This window comes from Bufo bufo, chromosome 10 (genome assembly GCF_905171765.1).
Source record: "Bufo bufo chromosome 10, aBufBuf1.1, whole genome shotgun sequence".
Lineage (NCBI taxonomy): Eukaryota > Metazoa > Chordata > Amphibia > Anura > Bufonidae > Bufo > Bufo bufo.
Window position 1 is genome coordinate 116032371 of NC_053398.1, and position 15627 is coordinate 116047997.

Sequence of the window (15627 nt, forward strand, 5' to 3'; positions counted from 1 at the left end):
TTATTGCACTCGGGACAGGCTATCAATATCTGACCAGCGGGGGTTCAACATTTCGCACCTCTGTTGTAGCTTAGTCCATTGTGTTATTTTGACACCTACCTCCAGCACCAAAGCTACTTCAGAACAGCAGATCAGTGGGGGTGCGGGTTGTTGGGTCCTCGCTGATCAGTTATGGATGGCCTGTCCTGAGGATAGGCCATCAGTAGTAAAATCCCGGCCAATCCCTTTAAAAAGATTTTCATTTGTTTTAGAATCTACATTTCAGCACTTCTCAATAAGGATCCATTCACACGACCGTATTTTTGGTCCGCATCCAGTCCGAATTTTTTCGAGGATCGGATGCGGATCCGTTCTTTTCAATGGCGCCGCTAAAGATGCGGATAGCACACCATGTGCTGTCCACATCCGTATATCTGTTCCATGGCCCCGCATAAAATAGAACATGTCCTGTTCTTGTCTGTTTTGCGGACAGCAAAAGGCATTTATAACATGGGGTGGGATCTGTGGATGGGGAAAATGCAGACTGCACACGGCCGGTGTCTGTTTTTTGCGGATCTGCGGTTTGAGGCACGCAAAACGGACACGGTCGTGTGAATAGAGCCTTAGTCTCCAGGTCTCTTCTGTAACAACCAAGAGGTTTATCCCAAGAATTTCATCACAGAACCCAAAGTAATTTGCAGTAGAGCTGCTTTTATTGTATTCTTGGTGTAATCGGAATCAGCTCCTCATTTCCTCAGATCCTGGTTGCGACTGTGGTTGAGCTGCAGGGTAAAGAATGGACGAGAGGCAAAGCAGCCACCTGTGCGTCTTCTCTGTTCTACATGTTCTGGGTCAGCGAAAATGGATCGGGTTTTAGATAATCGGGTTTTAGATCATCCTTTAACAAATAGTCGATCGAACTGTCCAAATGTTTCCTTTTCTTCTGCGGTGAGCTTGGTTCCTTTGAGCCTAGGGTGTCAGGAGAACAAAGAGATAAAATCATTGGTTGATAAATTCAATGCATTATTGGCATCATCAGTTTTTAAAACCAGTGCCACCTGTCCTGCAAGACTATGCCCAGGGGTGCACCACCAATGAGGCGAGGTGAGGCGATTGCCTCAGGCAGCACCAAGAGGGGGGCAGTGGAAGGGGATTATCTGTTTCTGCAGTATAGTATTGGGAAGCACAGTGGGCACAGTACGTGGCGCTGTATTACCCTGTATGTTTTGTAGCTCTGTACGTAATGTTTTCCAAGTATGTCTTTAACAGTAGGGCTGGGGGGAAGGGGTTAGGTTAAGAAATTGGCATTGGGGGGTTGGGGCGCCGTTTCAGTTTTCGCCTCAGGCAGCAGAAAGGCTAGGTGCACCCCTGACTATGCCTAGGCATGACCTTGCTTCAGTGGGGCAGACAGACATGGTTCTTGACCACCCGTCCTTTATTTATTAGAGGGAACCTGTCCCCATAACAGTATGTTCTAGAGCAGGAGAAGCTGAGCAGACTGCTGATAGATAGTGTCAGTATAACTTGTAATTTATATATTTAAACTTTCTATGCTGAGGAGTCTTGTGGCCGGTCCTATCAGTGACTGACAGCCATATCTGCATGACTAAGGACACGGTCACGCGGTCAGGTTTCTGCATGCAGTTTTGGAAGCCAAAATCAGGAGTGGATCATAAAATCACAGAAAGTGTACAGGACAGATACGAGTGCTGGTTTCACTGTGCACATTATCCCGCCATTATTACATCATTGCGTGCACCCTCCTTTTACTGTGACATCAGTGCGTACATTATCCCTGTACTGTGACATCACTGCATACCTTAGTCCTGTTCTGTGACATCATTTTGTACATTATCCCTGTGCTGTGACATCACTGCATACCTTAGTCCTGTTCTGTGACATCATTTTGTACATTATCCCTGTGCTGTGACATCACTGCATACCTTTTTCCTGTTCTGTGACATTACTGTGTACATTATCCCTGTACTGTGACATCACTGTGTACGTGATTCCTGTACTGTGACATCACTGTGTACGTGATTCCTGTACTGTGACATCACTGTGTACATTATCCTTGTACTGTGACATCACTGTGTACATTATCCCTGTACTGTGACATCACTGCGTACCTTTTTCCTGTTCTGTGACATCAGTGTGTACATTATCCCTGTTCTGTGACTTCACTTCGTACCTTATTCCTGTTCTATGACATCACTGTGTACATTATCCCTGTACTGTGACATCACTACATACCATATTCCTGTACTGTGACATCACTGCGTACCTTATTCCTGTTATGTGACTTCACTACGTACCTTATTCCTGTTCTGTGACATCACAGTGTACATTATCCCTGTACTGTGACATCACTACATACCTTATTACTGTACTGTGACATCTCTGCGTACCTTATTCCTGTTCTATGACATCAGTGTGTACATTATACTTGTACTGTGACATCACTGTGTACATTTTCCCTGTACTGTGACATCACTGCATACAGTACCTTATTCCTGTTCTGTAACATCAGTGTGTACATTATCTTTGTACTGTGACATCACTGTGTATGTTATTCCTGTGGTGTAGGTAGACCAATCATGAGCTTTTCTGAACTTGATGGAAATTGTCATGGTAAAGTGGGAGTCCATACCAAGTCTTACTATTGGTCCCCAAAAAGGGAATCGATAAAAGCTACAGTTCACCTAGTATAAATCAAGCCTTCATGCTGTTATATCTTTAGAAAAAAAATTAAAATTAATAGGTGTCAGGATATGGGGACACAAAGTCATTTTTTAAAGAAAAGTTTATTTTTTATTTTTTTAAAGTAGTAAAACATAACAAAAACGACATAAATCTGGTAAAGCCATAATTGTACTGACCTACTAAATTAAGTTAACAGGTCACTTTGCATCAGGAACACCATACAAACGAGACCCAAAAACAGCAGAATTTTTTTTTTCTCCATTTAATCCCAATAAATAATTAGCTTTCTACAGTTTCTCAATACAATTGCATAAACCATTAAATTATTTCATTAAAAAATACAACTCGTCCCACAAAAACAATCCCTAATAAGGCTATATCTAGAGATGAGCGAATCGAATCCCACGATCTGAATTTTAGGATAATTCGATTCGCCTCGAAGCCGAATTTCCTTGTGCTTCGTGTTAGAGAATCGATTTAACCTGAAATAGTGTAAGAAACAAAAAAATTCATACTTGCATCCTCCATTTGCTCGCTCGCGATAACTGCACCGCTGAATGGCAAATATATTTTACTTTTGCCACTAATACATGACAAAAAGGGCTTTAGAACATATAACTGCACCGCTGAAAATGGCAAATAGACACTTATTTTTTCCACTTATACACGCCACAAAAGGCTTTAGAACATATAACTGCCCCACTGAACGGCAAATATATTTTTCTTTAGCCACTAATACATGACAAAAAGGTCTGTAATTTTTGCACTTCACCACACAACGGCTAATAAGCCCTTTATTTCCCCCACTAATAGAAGCCAAAAAATACTTTAGAACATATAACTACACCGCACAAGGGCAAATAAGACATAAATATTTCCTTGTAATAAACCCTGTTAATGGCTGTATCACACCCCAATAACAAGAACGGTTTGCTGGAATTACAGAGCTGCATAATGGCAATTTGGGTCCCCAGTCAGTGCAGCAAGGTTTACTAGGATTGTTCTTATTACCCAGGCTGTAACCTCCCCGACTGAACCCTGTTCTACATAAATGCGGTGGTGGAATGATTCCTCCCTATCATTTCCCTACACCTTGAATAATCTTTCTCTGCACTTTTAAATAATTTTTTTTAGCACAATGAAGTCTTTCCTATCACTGTCCCTAGCGCCTGCTGACGTCTCTCCCTGCACTAAGTACACTGGAAAATGGCAGAATCCAAGATGGCTGAGGCTATTTATAGGGCTGTGACATCACAGGGCTGGCTGCTGATTGGCTGCATGTATAGCATTATGGGTGATCCTGTCTTCCCATAGTTCCTTGCTCCATGTCCTCACACGTGCAGCATCAATTTTAGGAAAAAATATGATTCGTTGTCACGAAGCGTGAGGAAATTCGGATTCGGTGCAAATCGAATTTTTCCAGAAATTCGGATCGAATTCTACTTTGTCAACATCGATTCGCTCATCTCTAATGATGATTCATTTGTCCAAACCAGACAACCCATACAACCTCCATATGATATGACATACCATAACTTAGATATAATGTGGGAATGCATCTATAAAATATGGGGTCTCTAGGTCCTAACAACTGAAATCATAAGTGATAAGTGTGGGGATTCGCTCTGGTAGGCAGGTTAGTGGACGCAGTATAGAGGCAAAGGACCAGGTTGTAAATCACTCTTCAGTGTTTATTCACACTTATACCATAACACCACAGTCACTTTTCAGGCTTGGTGCTTGTTCACACACAGAAAAACAAAATAAAGTTTACCTAGGATACTGGGTGTCAGTTCACACCCAGCTAAATGCATAGCCTCAGAAAGTCCACTTGCAGGCTTTAAGGCGGCCTGCTCACCTGACACATGGTCTTCAGACCTCAGCACATAGATCTCCAGAGCTCCAATGTCAGATGGAGGTAATCCACACCACCTGACAGTGCTGGCTGTTTTTTATAAGCCTGCCAAGACCCGGCCTAGAATGTGGTGGGTAGTCACCCACCGAGCACTTTGACTACTTCCAGTAAGAGCTGTCCCGGATCAGCTATACAGCTATACTAAATAGCTAGGTGTCAAACAGCAATTGCTGCTAACACATGAAAACTGGCTCTTACTCCACCAAGGCCAGGAACCTTGGTGACACATACCTTACGTCAACGATGGACCTACATAAGCAAGACAAGTTTTCCTTCAATGCTACCTGCCCATAATCAGCAGGTTATCAGGCCATCTTGAGCTCCCAGGATGCATTGCAATAAAGGCTAAAATGTTCTCATAGAAGAAAGAGCTCAGGAAACGGTGAGCTTCTGCCTTTTGTCCTAATAGGTTGAGGAACACGTCTCACTGACCCCTTCTTTGGCTTTAGTACTTACCAGATGGCCGTAATAACGTTGTTGGTCTTCAGGGCCTCAGCTAGGGCAGAAACTCCAGTTTTACTGAAATCATTGTTAGAAAGTCTAAAAGAAATTAAAACAAAAGGAAATTACAATAGTGGAGCAAAGTTTGTTTCAGTGAAGTCCTATATACTAGGACAACATTGAAGGATCAATACTTGCACCCTTGTGCATGCTTCCCAAGTTTGCAGGTGGTAAATTTTGAACAAATAAACCTCACCTCTGGGAACGCTCCAAGACACTTAAGGAAGGGGCTTACTCCGACCCCACCCATTTCACTCAGTTCAAATTTGCAGGAACTGTCCCTCATTTTCAGAGGCACTGGGACTGTTGCCAACTATGCCTGTGCAACGTGTGCCACATTTATCAACAGGGCACATATGTTCATGAACATGGTCAGTTCTGACTTGGCGTTGCATTCTGCCACAAAAATGGCCTTCATAAATAGGGCATTTATCCCGAGCAATGGCACACACAAAACCCTACCAACCTTTTAAAGAGACCCTCCACTGCAGATCTTCTAGTTCCCAGGTTTCTCTTCTGTCATCCAAGATGGCTGCAGTGCTTTTCAGACTTACTTTACTGTTCATTTGGTAGTCCCAGATACTTCCTGTTGCCTTTATCATGTGAGCAGAGCTGGCCAATCCAAGAGCAGGGCTGAAAAAACAGAAAGTGTCTTGGACTACCAAGTACACAAGTCTGCATCAGACAGTCTGGCAGAAGTAGACCCGGGAATCTGCAGATCTGAAGCTAAAAAGATGGAAAGAAGGGCACCATTGTTACAGATCAGGGAATGTGAAACCACTGTGCCAACTAACTGGTTTGGCTTTGGGCTAAACCCTAAAGGATGTTCTGGAGTGCCCCTGGTATTCACCCTTTAACCCCTATACAGGGATCAGGACTTCGCTGCAGGGAAGCAACCAGACTGCTACCTCCTGGGATAGTCCCGGTGTAGTTAGCAGCTGACCCACTGGGGTCAGGGTCTCTGGCGCAGTCACCAAGACTAGAATGCTGTTTTTTAGAGATCCGACCAATGCACAGTTAATGCAGTCACAAGAAAGATTTGTGGGCAAACTTGTGATGAGGCAAGCACTTGGCTGGCAGGCTGGGGACTAGACTAGAGCACAGACAGGGTAGACAGACTGGGTTAAATTAAACATGAACTTGGACTTGAAAGTGCAGGGACACATTGGCAGGATGGCACACACTTGAAACACCCTTACTGGTCATCAGGGAACCTAAAGCTCAGGCACTCTCCGGCTGGAGCAGGTGCCTTAAATAACCAGGGAGCCTTAAGAGGGGTTATTAAGACTGGCGTCTAAAACACAGGTCTTAATAAATGACTCCCTATGTTCATTTCCCCTTAAGGCTGGTCACCGTTGCGCCGCCCCCCCCCCCCCCCCCCCCCCCCCCCCCTCCGTTGGCAGGTGTTTTGATCCAAGCGACGGGGAGATGCAATGGCGGACGTGCAGGGATCCGGAGCGACTCGGATGCTGGGGAGCAGGTAAGTAAAATCCATACAAGGTGCCCGGGCATTGGGGGGGGGGGGGATATTTTAGATATCGGATAACCCCTTTAAGTAAATATCAGTAGGGTGGAAGCCATTATGAATGATAATAGTGTATTATGCATTCTTTGACTGTTCATATAGCCCAGTTTCTGTGTAATGTATACGGGTATCTTTATTTCACTACATACATATACAGACTTTATTCAGTCAGATAAAGATGTAATATGAGTATCCTGAATTCTTACTTCAATATCTTCAAGGCGTGGTTTTTCTTGAGACTCTCTGCAATTAAAATGGCATCACTATCCTGAAATACATTTTCATCAAGCCTACAAAAAACAAAAACAAAAAACAGCAAATATTGAAAATGTTTCTATTTAACTTGGATTTATAAGGGTCTTCCCAGATTTTGATATTGATAGCCCAATTCCTGGTACCTCCACTGTCGCACTGTGACATGCGACGTGCTGAAATTGCGCCACGACAGTCGCAAAAAAACCATCCAAGTTGCAAAAAGTGTTGCGCGACACATCTCGCAGAGTAGTTGTTCCCTTTTTGTCTTGCGACTTATTGTCACCGTGTAGCCCTAGCCTAAGTGTTGTATATTTTGTATATTTTGTGCCTGGTACTGCAGCTGAAGCCCATTCAAGCGAATGAAACTGAGCTGCAATACCAGGCACAGACACTTCCAAATGTTCGGCACTGTGTCTGGTAATCAAAGGGACAAGGTCTTAAAGGGATTTTCCAACAGTTTTTTACTGATTACCTATCCTCTAATCGTTGGGGGTCTAGCACCCGGAACCCCCACTGATTCAGAAGGCCACGTGACATCATGTTCATTGGTCACATGGCCTAGGCGCAGCTCAGACCCATTGAAGTGAATGGGGCTGAGCGAGATACCAAGCGCAGCGGCTATACAGTATGAGGCACTGTGCTTGGTGAGCTGAGAGAATCGGTGGGGGTCGCAGGTGTCGGACCCCCACCGATCAGATACTGATGACCTATCCAGAGGATAGGTCATCAATAAAAAACACTTGTAAAAAATCCTTTAAAGGGCTTTTCCTGGATTCCTATAATTTTTAACAAATATGCTCAGTGTCTAACCTCATGTATATCTTCCTTTTTTCAATTTGGACTCTGTTTTCATCATGTAAACTAATCGCTCTGGTTTGTTTCCATCCTGTATGTAGAACTTCCTATTGATGTATTCAACCAAACCCATGATGCATTTCTTCTTTCTCTGCCACATCTACAGCTCCGCCCCTGAACAACACCCAGCTAGTTTATAGCTCCTCCCACCAGAATAGTTACACAGACACTCCCCTATCACTGCTCGGCCAATGGACGTGACATCACAGGAAGTAAGGAAGAGCTGCATGGACATGGTCATGTGACCACAGCCCAGAAAGGTCTAAACAAAACCAAAGAAAACCGCAATAAAGCTGCACATCCAAGATAGCTAAAATCCAATATCAGTTTTATTAGAGAAAGACACCGACACATTAAAAATTGTATACAATGAACATGGTGCCGGAAATAATATGACCAGGCACAGACATATAGCTCACTAAGTCCAAGATAGGGACAGATCATATAAAGCCAGGGACAATATAAGAAAAGAAAACAACCAAAGATGATAATGATAATAAGACATCAATGAATGTATCGTTATACCTGTAAATGAAATACACAGTTGGCCCCAAGCTAAAAAGTGAGCATTGTCAAGAACCGCCCCCCCACACGTATCACCAGGAATACCCAGCTATCCTCAGAGGAGCATTGTTTTTTTGTTTTTTTTACAAAAGAATACCTCTATAACGCAGCATCCTTTGGGATGAAACATGGTCCATGTAAAATCGGAGGCATACAGCGGTACGGTATGTACCCATAGACTTCTAGGGCTGCCAATCTATGGCTCTATAGAGCTTAGAAGCTTCTGGACATTGCTGGAATGGGATTGTATTAAAAGACCTACCAGAGTTCCTCCAGTACGGTGTTCCTCTCCAGCATGCCAGCCAGGGCCTCTCCTCCCACGCTTCCTATGTTGTTGCCCACCAAGCTGAAAAAAAAAAAAGTCATCCAGTTAGAATACATTAGAAAGAAGCAGAATTACAGAAAGATCATGACCTATTTATATGTGGTGTACAGTATCGGGGCATTGCTATTGCAGAGAGAGCTGAGCCCATTGCCCCTAGAGGCTCATTCGCATATAGTAAAACATCATTTTTATTAGCAATGCGGGCACATATGGACATAGGACCAACACAGATGCCAAGCGCACATGTAACAGGTCATCCAGTGTCCTAGGTACAAATCTGCTGACAGATGCCCTTTAAAGAGAGTCCCATTATGACAACGTATAAACACTCCCTGCTCTTTTTACTGGGAATACAATATTGTGAACGGATCTTACATGAATGTCCTCTTCTTATCTACAACCATATATTAATTGTACAGATAATAATACGTACCTGAGCCATACCACAGATTTGTTATCCTGTAGGGCATCAGCGATAGCTTTTGCCCCAATATCGCCAACCTGATTCCCCCAGAGTCTGAAAGTGAAACATTTGATTACTGGTAAATCAAATAATATTAACCTAAAAACGCCAGCCCCATGGGTCATGGGTCGTCACTTACCCCAGATAGTTTATTGATTTGTTTTCACTTAGCCCGTCTGCTAGTATCTGTCCACCAACATTGGTAATATAGTTATTTCCAAGCCTGAGGGAAAATGGACAGGGTTTTTAAGGTTTCTGCCTTTTATAGCAGCGGTAGAGATGTATCATGAAGCTCCTGGACCCCAGTGCATGTGCCATTGATAATACTGATGTGGCTTTTGGTCCTCCTTAGGCACCAAGGTCCCAGAATGCTACCTTTACATCTATATAGCTAGACCTTTGAGCTGCCGTACCACATTGGACATTGAGGAGAAATGGTGTCATATCTACCAGTGCATTGTAAATACAGCATTACATGCTGTTGTCCTTGACCTTGTGGATGAAGACTAGCTGCTCATCATATCTTCCCATAGAATACACATGGAGACAGCAAATTCTGATTTCTAACATTCCCACATTAATTTCAAATTTCTCAGAAGCAGCATATAGCACAGTATACAGACGTACTGTGCAGTATAGATATAGATAAAGCACTTGGGGTGAGATTTATTACTATTGTATTAGCTGCTGAATCATGTCTGTCTCATCTGTCTACTTGTTTCTCTCTGCACTTTCTCCTTTTCCTCCCCCTACCCTCTCCTCTATGGGATGATGTAATATAACCCTTCAGTGAACAGGTAGCCCGTCTTGGCTTTAGCAAGATGGATTTATCACAAATATCAGAGAAAAAGTTAGTTAAATAAAGGGGTGAAAAGAAAAGGACCGCTTATAACTCTAGTACAAGCCATTTTTCTCGCATATGATATATTACAAAGTGCCTTATATTCACCTGTTGTACTGATTTATGCAAAGTTTATGTGAAATGAGAGTGACCATTTAAAAGGGTTGTCCGAGTGTTTGATACGGATGACCTAGCCTCAGAATAGGTCATTAGTATCTGACCAGTAGGCACGGTCATACTTGGGCCTTACAGAGAAAATTATTCTCAGGATCCATCCCCCAGCCAGTCCTTTGCTGTTGTTAGGGTATGACTCCGAGTACCCAGCCAAAATGCTGTTTAAGGAGGCCATGGCACTCCCTTGAGCGCTGCAGCCTTCTCACAGCTTACCAAGCACTGCGCCATCAATTGCATAAAGGCTGTGTTTGGTATCGCTGCTCAGCCGCATTAAAGTGAATGGGACTGAGCTGCTCCTAGGCCATGTGACCGATGAGCATGACGTCACTGGCCTAGAAACAGGACGCATCGCTCACCAGAGGGCTGCAGCCCCTTCAAACCGCTGAACGGCAGGAGTGTGCAGAGTCAGACCCTACCGATCAGATACTGAACGGTCATCATTATGGAAATCTTTAAAGGCTATGTACACCTTTGAAGGCAATTTTGTTACTCATTTTTGGCTAACAATATTTTTTTCAATTGGCCCTCATTACAAATATTGAGCTGTTCTGTCACAAAGGGTTAACTGTTTTTTAGCTGTGTGACTGGTACTTTCACTTTTATCTAATAAACCTTATCTTTAAACTATCGAGAGGTCATAAACACCTTTTTAAGCCACATTCTTATCCATAAGATAAAAACTGAGCTATAATGAGTGTTTATAAGGTCAGAGAGCAGAGATAAGGAGTCCATCTGCTCCTGGGCTGTACATCTCAGCTCTGTACAGAAAAAAAGACGCAATTTTTTTTAATGAAGACCTATTGAAAATAATATTTTTAGCTCAAAATGAGTACAAGGCAATAATAATAAAAAAATACCCCCAAAGATGTACATAGCCTTTAAGTATTGAATATCTACCAGAGGTGTGGAATCAAAAAATGTAACTTTTGCTAGTAAACACTATAAACATTGAAGGCAGTAATAGTTCCAATACATTTGAACTATAGGTGCCTTTGGGGTTCTTGCTTGGGTCGTGTTTTTAAGCTAGCATTGTTAACCTTTGTATTTGTGAACTGTTGTATTCTTTTTATGTGTTTACTAGTAAAAGTTACAGTTTATGATTCCGCACCTCTGGTTGGTATTTGGTACTGATGTGGGGAGGTTTACAGCTCGCATGGAGAGATTATGTGTTTCTTACTGTCTTTGTTCTTTACCTTAAGGCCAGAAAGTTTTGCTTGTGTTTTAACACATGAGCGATGGAATTCATGGATTCATCCGTCAGTCTGTTGTTGAATAACCTAGAACATTTAGAACTCTCCATTAATAGAATGAAGCAGAGGGGTTCAGCTTTGTTCACACCATGTTTGGTCAACATATAATTAGTTTGTCTAACATAAAAAAAAGCCTAAAAAAACAAAACAAAGATATTCTGTTATATAATGTTCCTATATGGACAGTACGGTGACTCAGTGGTTAGCACTGTTGCCTTGAAGCACTGGGGTCCTGGGTTCGAATCCAACCAAAGACAACATCTACAAGGAGTTTCTATGTTCTCCCTGTGTTTCATGGGTTTCCCCCGGTTTCCTCCCACACTGGCTTGGTGGGTATATAAGGTGTGTGATAGGCTGTCTGCACACATATACCGCGTTGTCATGAGTAAAAGGGGCGTTTTATCAGAGTTGTAAAGGGGGATGATTATTGGCTTTTGGCCTAAGGGTGGAGGTATGAACTGTCAAAATCAAAAAGAGGCTGGGCACTCGCTATATCTGGAGTAAGTGGTACTTTATTTGGTAACTATAAAGCCATAACATTTTAGGGCAATAAATACATATGTGAGGATGAGTCTGGCCAGACTAAAAAGTGGTAAAGAATAAATAATACAATTGTGAAGTTAAAATTGTGTAGATTCTCCAGTAGAACCCGATCTGTGAAGATTAATATATTCCTACTGCAATATAACTTTCGATCCAATAATCACATATAATTGTATTTCACATAAATTTTCTAACATTAATACTATTGTAGCAATATTCGCAGAAATATTCCCATGTAGTTCTGTATGTTTCCATGAAAATAAATGTTCACGATAATAAATGTTCGCAATTAAAGTCGAGTGTATTACTGCAATGTCCACCATCAAATTTGAATGTTATCAGAACCGTATCATTCAGTTGTGATGTTATGTTGTTCGATTCGAACTAAAACAATCGATTGAACCCCCGTCGCACTTACTTTGATTAACCTCTATACAGTGTGTCTATTCACAAGCCTGGTCGATATGGGCGGAATCCGGTGGGTGGTCCGCGGCGTCCCGCGTGGTAGCTGCACCAGGTCCTCCACTACTGCTTACTCACGTGAGTGCCGAATTTCACCAGAGGTTAGTAGTAAATCGGAAAAATGTTGATTTATGCTGCGATGTCGAGGGCGTCTCGATTGTGATGTTCTTTATCGTCCACTTTTAGCGAATGTAGGTGTATTTCGCTGGCGCCAGTGACTTCTTTGCGTATTTCCGGTTCTCAAGCTGACACAAGCTTTAAAATATGGTTGCGATTTTTCTACCCAGAATGTTCGTAGCTGTAAATCACGGTGGTCTTTGTATTTAGCAGGAGGATCCAAAACCAAATGCGTTTCGGGGCTCTAAGTGGCCCCTTCCTCAGTGGTTTCACCTGAGGAAGGGGCCACTTAGAGCCCCGAAACGCGTTTGGTTTTGGATCCTCCTGCTAAACCTGAGGAAGGGGCCACTTAGAGCCCCGAAACGCATTTGGTTTTGGATCCTCCTGCTAAATACAAAGACCACCGTGATTTACAGCTACGAACATTCTGGGTAGAAAAATCGCAACCATATTTTAAAGCTCGTGTCAGCTTGAGAACCGGAAATACGCAAAGAAGTCACTGGCGCCAGCGAAATACACCTACATTCGCTAAAAGTGGACGATAAAGAACATCACAATCAAGACGCCCTCGACATCGCAGCATAAATCAACATTTTTCCGATTTACTACTAACCTCTGGTGAAATTCGACACTCACGTGAGTAAGCAGTAGTGGAGGACCTGGTGCAGCTACCACGCGGGACGCCGCGGACCACCCACCGGATTCCGCCCATATCGACCAGGCTTGTGAGTAGACACACTGTATAGAGGTTAATCAAAGTAAGTGCGACGGGGGTTCAATCGATTGTTTTAGTTCGAATCGAACAACATAACATCACAACTGAATGATACGGTTCTGATAACATTCAAATTTGATGGTGGACATTGCAGTAATACACTCGACTTTAATTGCAAACATTTATTATCGTGAACATTTATTTTCATGGAAACATACAGAACTACATGGGAATATTTCTGCGAATATTGCTACAATAGTAATAATGTTAGAAAATGTATGTGATTATTGGATCGAAAGTTATATTGCAGTAGGAATATATTAATCCTCACAGATCGGGTTCTACTGGAGAACCTACACAATGTTAACTTCCTAATTGTATTATTTATTCTTTACCACTTTTTAGTCTGGCCAGACTCATCCTCACATATGTATTTATTGCCCTAAAATTTTATGGTTTTATAGTTACCAAATAAAGTACCACTAAGGGCTCTTTCACACTTGCGTTGTCCGGATCCGGCGTGCACTCCATTTGCCGGAGGTGCCCGCCAGATCCGGAAAAACGCAAGTGAACTGAAAGCATTTGAAGACGGATCCGTCTTCAAAATGCGTTCAGTGTTACTATGGCACCCAGGGCGCTAATAAAGTCCTGGCTGCCATAGTAGTAGTGGGGAGCGGGGGAGCCAGGGCCGGACTGGCCATAGGGTGGGCCGGGCCGCCTCAGGGCTCGAGTGGGTGTGCCGGGTATGGCCTAATCACACCCCTGTGCTCCGCCTCCTGCCAGCCCCGACCGCACAGCTTAATCATCATGACTGAGTGACACAAAGAAGACACAGGAGCAGTATACTTACCGTCCGTGCGGCTCCCGGGGCGCTCCAGAATGACGTCAGAGCGCCCCATGCGCATGGATGACGTGTCCATGCGATCAAGTCATCCATGCGCGTGGGGCGCCCTGACGTCACTCTGGAGCGCCCGGGGAGCCGCACGGACGGTAAGTATACTGCTCCCCCGCTCCCCACTACACTTTACCATGGCTGCCAGGACTTTAGCGTCCCGGCAGCCATGGTAACCACTCTGAAAAAGCTAAACGTCGGATCCGGTAATGCGCCGAAACGACGTTTAGCTTAAGGCCAGATCCGGATTAATGCCTTTCAATGGGCATTAATTCCGGATCCGGCCTTGCGGCAAGTGTTTAGGATTTTTGACCAGAGCAAAAAGCGCAGCATGCTGCGGTATTTTCTCCGGCCAAAAAACGTTCCGTTCCGAAACTGAAGACATCCTGATGCATCCTGAACGGATTTCTCTCCATTCAGAATGCATTAGGATAAAACTGATCAGGATTCTTCCGGCATAGAGCCCCGACGACGGAACTCTATGCCGGAAGAAAAGAACGCAAGTGTTAAAGGGCCCTTACTCCAGATATAGCGAGTGCCCAGCCTCTTTTTGATTTTGACTTTTTTAGCATTTATAGATTGGGTGAATCTGTCGGCTGAGAGCACCCATCCGGGGAACCTTACGTCGTAGTGCTACCTATTTTTGATTTTCCAGTTTGTGAACTGTGCTGCTGTGGTGACAGTATATCGTCAGTGGACATATAGCACCATTGTAAATAAGCAACCACGTGCCATTGATGTGAGAGGTGAATGTCGGCTACGAAAGTGCACAAGGGTGGACTGACACAGCACAGTGGAGCCGCTCACCACCAAAATGAACCAGGGGCTACCAGATGTGTGTCTAAAACAACAGTTCAGAGAACCCTGCTGTATATGGGGCTCTAAAGCAGACGGAAGGTCACTGCACCTCCGATAACGAAGTTGCATCTGCAGAAAAGGCTTCAGATTTCACAGCAGTATTGGAATTGGACCACCGCTGATTGGTAAAGGGTTACCTTCTTCAATAAGTCACATTTTCTGCTTCATTGAATGGATGTACGTTGGCGTGTCCAGTGAGAGACATCAGAGAAGAAACGCCCTGCAGCCGTTGCTGGAAGAACACAAGCTGGTGGTGGCAGCGTTATGATCTAGGGAATGTTTTTGTGACATTCTCTGGGCCATTCATCCATGTGGAAGGCACTTTCAACTGATTTGGGCATGAATCCATCCTTGCAGATCACGTACACCGATACATGCTGAATGTCCTCCCTGGGGCAGATGGGATCTTTCAGCAGGACAATGCGGCATGTCAAACGGTTAGGAATGTCTGACATTGGTTGGAAGAACACGACCAGGACTTTCAAGTACTACCCTGGCCCTCTAATACCCTGGACTTCAACCCAATTGAGCATCTGGGGGACCACCTCGATCATGGTGTTCGCTCTATGCATCCTTCCCCCATGAACCCCCACTGCAGTCAAAATGGCTCCAGATCCCTGTGGCCACCTACCAGGACCTTACAGAGTCACTCCCAGCCAGTCTAGCTGCTGTCCATGCTGCACACGGCGG

The 15627-nt window shown here is 43.7% G+C and overlaps 1 protein-coding gene across 2 annotated transcripts in view; it reads right to left on the minus strand.

The window, feature by feature from the left end:
• Window positions 1–607: 607 nt before the first annotated feature.
• NOD2 (nucleotide binding oligomerization domain containing 2) overlaps window positions 608–15627 on the minus strand; it is a 60069-nt gene continuing 45049 nt past the window's right edge. Inside the window, exons 6-12 of one of the 2 annotated variants that reach the window (XM_040409313.1) lie at window positions 11294–11377; window positions 9225–9308; window positions 9056–9139; window positions 8560–8643; window positions 6830–6913; window positions 5054–5137; window positions 608–948 (exon numbers count right to left, since the gene is read on the minus strand). In XM_040409313.1, the coding sequence (XP_040265247.1) occupies window positions 873–948; window positions 5054–5137; window positions 6830–6913; window positions 8560–8643; window positions 9056–9139; window positions 9225–9308; window positions 11294–11377 (580 nt within the window). In that variant the 3' untranslated portion in view covers window positions 608–872. The remainder of the gene's footprint in view (window positions 949–5053; window positions 5138–6829; window positions 6914–8559; window positions 8644–9055; window positions 9140–9224; window positions 9309–11293; window positions 11378–15627) is intronic. The other variant, XR_005774502.1, reaches the window with a different exon arrangement.